This window comes from Miniopterus natalensis, chromosome 10, assembly GCF_054644295.1.
Source record: "Miniopterus natalensis isolate mMinNat1 chromosome 10, mMinNat1.hap1, whole genome shotgun sequence".
Classification (NCBI taxonomy): Eukaryota; Metazoa; Chordata; class Mammalia; order Chiroptera; family Miniopteridae; genus Miniopterus; species Miniopterus natalensis.
This window is the reverse complement of record NC_142090.1, coordinates 21,532,177-21,539,159: the sequence shown is the minus strand read 5'-3', so window position 1 is coordinate 21,539,159 and position 6,983 is coordinate 21,532,177. Positions and strand designations below refer to the sequence as shown.

Genomic DNA, 6,983 nt, shown 5'->3' with positions numbered 1-6,983 from the left:
CTAAGTTTGGCTGCTGCTGGTGAGGGGACTGAGGCCACTGAGCATGACATATGGGGCTTGCTAAGGCCAGATACTGCTTGTTTGAGATATTTTAGGAAAATCTGAAGCATAATCCAAGACAGGCCATTACTATGGTAAAACCACTGAAACAGTTGGGTGGGCCTGAAAATTGTATGGGGCAGGGTCTCAAGTAACCACCAGGGTGAGGCAGGTTGATGTAGTCTCAGATAGGGCACTTGCCTGCTGGCTCTGTGGAGGAAGGGCTCATCAAAATGGCTTTTGTCAACACCTGTGTCTTGGAGAAAGCTGCCCCTCCAGTTCTCTCCCTGATACAGGACAATTCAGTTCCTCCCCCTATGTCTCTCATGCCTTTCAAGTTGCTGTTCTCTGGAGCTCAAAAGGAGTGAGTCTGAATAAGGCTATGTAAGGGTCCTTAAGAGAAACTGCCTGGGACTCCAGCAGCCTCTCTCTCACTCAGTCTCAATTCCCACTGGTTTTCACAGCCAGAAATTATGAGGACTTCTCTTCCTGGTGCTGGAACCCTGGGCTGGGGTGCCTGGTGTGGGACTTGGATGCTTCACTCTTCAGGGACAACCTCCACAGCTGAGATATCTCTCCCAATTTTTATCTGCCAATTGTGGGTGTGGGACCAGCTTGTTTCATGCCTCCACCCCTCCTACCAGTCTTGATGTAGCTTCTTCTTCAATTTCATAGTTGTAGGACTTCCATTCAGCACCATTTCAGGTAGCCATGAGTGATAGTCTGTAGTTTCATTGTAATTTTAATGTGGTTGTGGGAGGAGGCAAATACTGTGTTTACCTACACCGAATCTTGGTTGCAAGTTGACTGGTGATTCTTTATCTGCATCCTGGGCAGCTGACCTTCTCTCCCTGGAGCACAATGGCTCAGATGCTGTCTTGGTTGTTTGTAGTCCTCCTGGGGCACAAAGGTCAAATTGCTTGCAGGTCTCCTGAAGCCAGGCAGATCCAGTCATACATTCTAGTTCCTGGAACAATATCTTTCTACATCATTATTTACCAAACCTATTAACTGTATAACTAAAGTTAACATTTTTAAGTTCTTGTGTTCCCCATCATTCTCCATTGTTAGACTTTAACAATCTTATTTCTACGACATTAGTTTCACGTGGAAGTAATCATTTTGCTGTTGAGCATGTGTCTTAGCATTAGAATGTCTTGTATGGGGTTTAGGAACACACGTCATTGCAGACCTAGATAAGGGGGCACATTTTATGCAACAAGAAGCTAAGATACTAAAAAAGATGAAAGAATAAAAGCAACAAATGCCTCTCTAAGACTAGTAATGCTAGGCAGCTAGGAAGTTAGTTTGGACAAATCAGTACCAAAGGACCCCTCTCTTTGCTTTATCTTGGACATACTTCCTTTACTTGCTTTACTATGAGCTGTGAATTATCAGTCAGGTTGAAACAGCAGAGTCCTTTAAATTCTTCACATCAGTGATTATGTCCTAAAAAGAGGCAGTCTATAGCTGCACAATTTTCTAATACCGCTTCTCTAACTTACCCTACTTCTTGACTGATGGCACTAATGGCTTGTGAGGTGTGGATGAAAAGGAACCACATTTCTTACATTAACAGAGGTGACATTCAAAGCTTTTACCATGGGACAGTCTAATCTACTTATTTCTATATGCAAAGAGGTTACCATGACTGGCATTACAAATGTAGTCAAGGATCTACATTCAGCAGGGCTAAAAAGGTGCAAATCACTGTTACCATCAGGTGCAAATTAGAGTTCCCTTCAAGCCCAGGGGGAGTGGGGCTTCTGAGGCATAAACACCGTGAGTCCCAGAGAGTATGGTCTCCCTGGAACTGTTTTCTGAAACATAGGAATAAACAGTCCTTCCCTATATTAGACACCATCTTGCAGGCAATTTAACATGACCAAAGGCATCAGAAACATTAGTGGTGGTGTTGCAACTCATCTCCATGCCCACTGAAAACATAAAACAGTTTTTAGTACAGTTGACAAAAGTTGCACATTCTCTAGCTGGGGCTACATTAGTGACTTTTAAGGAAAACATTTCCTTGTCCTTTAGAGTTACCACAGGTCCCCAATTATAAATATCAGAGTAAGTTATGGTCTTAGTGATATGCTGAAACAAAGAATAATTTCCAAGGCTTTCCAGGGGAGTACAAACACATACAAGATGTGAAGTGAAAGTTTCTTCAATGTAGGTTCCTCCTGCAGTACAAATGTCAGAGATGTTTAGAACATTTTTTGCTAAATATACCCAAATATTTTCATCTCGTTTGAAAGGAATAGGTTCTTCATAACATGGGGTTAAACAAAAGTAATGAAAAGAATATAACTCATTGCTTCTGAAAGATGACTTTCAGGTCTTCTTGTGGTTCAGTGGGCCAGTGTTCTTCCAGTGCTTTCTTTACTCCAGGGTGATGAATCCAAGGTTTTATGCCTGCTAATTTCACTGTGGTTGGGGTGGTGAGGAGTACATCGCAAGGTCCAGTCCACCTTTCTTCTAGTTGGCTCTCTGGGGATCCTGTCTTCTAAGTCTTAGGTAGCATCTTATCTCCAGACTCAAAAGAATGCAGCAAACCTGTGCAGGCGGGGCCTCTAATACAAGCAAGGTCATTAATTAAGTCTGACTTAAATGCTCTACATAATTCTTTATCTTCACTTTTTGTCATTGTTGTTAATCCTCACTCAAGGATATTTTTCCATTGATTTCTTTAGAGTGGAAGGGAGGGAGGGAGGGGTACAGAGGGAAAGAGAGAGAGAGAAACATGGATGTGAGGGAGATACATCGATTGGTTGCCTCTGGCACTGGCAGCAAGTGGGGCCGGGGATCAAACCTACAGCCTAGGTACGTGCCATTAACCGGGAAACAGTGCACAGGCTGCCCTCTAACCACTTAGCCACACTGGTCAGGGCTTCCTTCACTTCTTCACCCACATACATATCTCCCACCTCAATCATAGCCTGAGATGGTCACCCAAATGCTATTTCATAAGGACTTAGATGAATCCGACTTCAAGGCAACACCCTTATTCTGAATAGGGCAATAGGTAAAGCTGGATCCCACTGAAGGTGAGTTTCTTGACAAAGTTTCTTGGCTATATCTTTATTTAAGGTTTAATTCATCTTCTCTTCCTTCCAAGAAGCCTGGGGTCTCCATCCTGTGTGGAGTCTCCACTTGATTCCTAGAAATTTACTAACCTTTTGTGTAATGTCTGAAACAAAAGCAGGTTCATTATCACTCTGATGCTGCCAGGTAGGCCAAAATGGTGAATTATTTCCTTCAGAAAGGCTTTCACTACCTCCAAGGATTTTTCAGTTCTAGTTGGATAGGCTTCTACCCATCCTGAACAGGTATCAACAGACTAATAAATATTTCACCCTCAGACCCTGGGCATCTGGGTAAAGACATTGTCCTTGGCATTGTTTTCCTTCTTTCTTCTGATGGGGACCTGTCTTAACGTTGTTCTTCTGGCACACAACACATCTAGCTATTACTTTTCATATTGCTTTAGAAATTCCAGGACCTGTGAGCCACAGTTTGATATAGATGGTTAATGAGTCCCTTCCATCGTGAGTGGCCTCATGCAAATGCTTTAGAACTGGCTCTACTAACTGTTCAAGAAGCAGTATAACTCCTTTCTTATTGTTTCTCCATCCTTGATAGGGATCATCTTCATCAAAGCCCCAGCTCTTAGCTTTCTCTAAATCTGCAGGCAAAATTCAGGGTCAAATTGTAACAAGTCTAGCACAGGTACCAAGAGCATTATAAATGTTCTTTTAGCAGCCTCTTTTGCTGTTTGATCAGCCAGATTGTTTCCTTTAGCCACTTCAGTGTCCTCTTTCTGATGCCCAAGGCAATGCATAACTACCACCTGTAAAGGTACCTAGACTGCTTCTAATAATTTGAAATTTTCTGCTGCAGGTTTAATTTCCTTTTTATTGGAAGTTAATAGTATTATTTTTTTTCAAATTAAGCAATGTGCATACAGAATTAGGAAAGAGTACCTTGACTTGGTATACACACTCTCTTTTTGCGCAAAAATTCTAGTGCCCCTGTCAATGCAATCCATTCAGCTTTCTGAGCAGAGGTTCCCATTGGTTGTGCCTCAGCCTCTGCTATTCCTTCAAGAGTCTCAAGTGCATCCCCAGCCTTTCTGTTTCCTGTGTCCATATCACTGTTTCCATCTGCATATAGAGTGCAGTCTGCCTCTTCTAGAGGCTTGTCCTGTAAATCAATTCTGCTAGAATAAACCTCATCAATTATTTCAGCACAATCATGCATTAGCATGGCAGAGTTAGGCTCTGGGAGAAGGGACACAGGATTTAACTACTTACAGTTTTGAGGGAGACATTGGGATTGTTGAGAAGAATTGCTCAGTGCCTGCCCATTCAGCAGTGAATCACAAATTCCCCTCTAGCTCTAGTAGGCTCAGTACTTGGTAGAGCATAAATGGTGATAGGCTGCCCCAAGGAAAACTTTCAGAGCTCACAGGTGGCTGCCTCAGCTCTCAAGCAGGCTGGCCACCCCTGGCTACACTTTCCCCCCCCACTGTTAGTTTTACTGGAGATTTCTGGGGGGTGACTTTAATAGGTTGTTGTAATCATTGAACCTCTGGGCCTCATCACTCATCATTGGAGCTATTGTTTTATCCCAGTCCTCAGCCCTGACCCTTTTCCCTCTCTTGGGACACTCATTTTTCCAAAACCCCTTTCTTTTGCAACATGTGCATTGATCAAGGGTAAGGGTTTTAGATAGGTCTTGGGCTCCTCTTGCCAGCAGATTGAATTGCCCTGAGACCTATTCCAAGAAAATAGTGGCTGCTTGGGTCTTTTTCTGTTTTCTGTTATAAACTTTGAAAGCAATGTCTACCAATTGGGAAGGATTCATGACTATTCATCCCTCTCACTTCTGAAGTTTCTTTCTGATGTCAGGTGCACTTTGAGAGATAAAGGCCATATTCACCATTCTAATATATTCAGGGGCTTGTGGATCCGAATCAGTATTTTTTTATAGGCCTGGCAGATTCTTTCAAGAAACTCAAAGGGGTCTTCTGTGGGCTCCTATTGTACCGCCTGCACCATACTGAGACTTTTCTGCTTAGGGACTCCTTTCTTCAGACCCTCAAGGATGCACCTCTTATAATGCTCTAAGAGAGGAAGGCCATTCACATTATGGTCCCAGTTGGGCTTGGGTAAAGGTACTGCCTTAGTAAGGTTGGGAGCCCCTTCTGGATTTTCTTGGTGCAGTCTTTGAGCCTCTTCATTTGCCATATCCAATACCAACCTCTGCTCATCCCTGTAAGCAAAATATTCAGTAAGGCTTGTATGTCTTCCCAACTGAGATGGTGCATGGCAAAAACTGTCATAACTCAGCCGTTTTAGTAAGATCATCGCTATAAGAAGGAATTTAGTTTTTCCAGTTTAACAGATTCAACATAGAAAACAGAATATGTGCACAATAATATCCAGTGGCTGGCCTTCTGGCCTACTCCCACTGGAAGTCTTTGAAAGGGCATTGTCTTGGCTTGTCTTCCACCCAATTTGGTTCCCTGGTGGGTTCCAGACTGAGAGACCAGTTCAAACTCACCTCCTCTGGCTTACACAGCTGAGTAAGGAGGAAGATCCCCCAGGGCCAGAGGAGTTGTGGGAACCAGGTTGGCAGATCTCCCTTATCCCTCTCTTCTGAGCTTCTGCTCTCTACCACAGGCAAATTCCCTTTTCTCTGGGCAATTAATATATTTCCTTTTAATCCTGCATCCTTATTATAGGATCAATGTCATAGAAGCTTGTTCATAAGATATTTCCTCCCATTTCCCTGATCTTTGACAAAGCAACTCAAGTTGCAAGATAGTATAATATAGTGACCAGTGCTCTCTTGAGTCCATATTATACATAAGCTAAGCAGTGTTACAATAACCACCACTCTTGGCTTTCCCTGTGTCATTGACAGGACACATGCACCCCTGAGAGTTTTCTGTTTAAACTTGGCTCTGAATCTTTGCAAGTTCCTTCCTAGAGCAGACTCAAATTTCTAGAATATTCATTTTAATAAAAATACATGAATACAAATAGAACATAGTTATTATTATTATTTTATTTGGCAAACCTTCCCATGTAGCTTCAAGTGTATTAAATAGGCCCAATTAGTTAAAAAGCTACTCTTTTATAAAGAGAGAGAACAAATCTTTGAGGTGTTCCAGGGGCCCATTGGAATGACTCAGAGTCATTTCTTGGTTAAAAAAAATCTCTTAAAATTTAAACTCTGGGAAGGTTGTCAAACTTAACCAAAAGATCATAATATGAACTATTTGTAAATCAGGTAAAACAAACACATATTTTATGGTCATAACTTTAAAAGACATCAATCAAACTTAAACTGGTTTTAATATTAAATATTTTGTCCAAACCACAGGATCCTGCTGAATCTATGTATTTAATTTCTTTAGGTAAATAAAATATTACATTCTAGTTATGTCATTTGGAGGCAGAAAACACACCACATATAGTAAAAAAAAATTAAAAAAAAAATTATTTTCTTTTTAGTCCTAGGTTTATAAGCATAGGTCAACCAATTAGCCAAAACTCGCCCCAAAGGGCTGTTTCCCAGAATGGAGGACCCCCCTCCCTACATTCTACCAGACAATGCTCTGTAAGATCACACAAACCAAACCAGAAGGTACCTTTATTCCTGACGACTAATCTAAGTTAGAACGTGGGACTGTAATCCTGAACCAGAAAGCACAGCAATTCAATTGAAAGTGAAGGCAACAAAGGGGAGTGCCAAGAGTCAGAGAAGGAGTCTCCAAGTAAAATCACTAGTCAGCTGCTGGGGAGTCTCCAATTCTGCACCCAACTCTCCCCCCCCCTGCCCCCAGTCCAGACAGCCAATGAGACTCCCTGCCAAATACTCAGACTTACCAAAGAGTCCCGAACCTGTCCCAACGACACCAGGATATGAAACTG

General features: G+C 42.2%; 1 protein-coding gene across 1 annotated transcript; it reads right to left on the bottom strand.

The window, feature by feature from the left end:
* Positions 1–1,128: 1,128 nt before the first annotated feature.
* On the bottom strand, positions 1,129–5,411 carry LOC107537306 (uncharacterized). Its single transcript, XM_016213307.2, is given in 8 exon segments — positions 1,129–1,289; positions 1,292–1,396; positions 1,399–1,583; positions 1,624–1,847; positions 1,849–2,309; positions 3,545–3,727; positions 4,026–4,322; positions 5,105–5,411. Coding segments are annotated over 8 exon segments (1,923 nt in total).
* Positions 5,412–6,983: the final 1,572 nt, after the last annotated feature.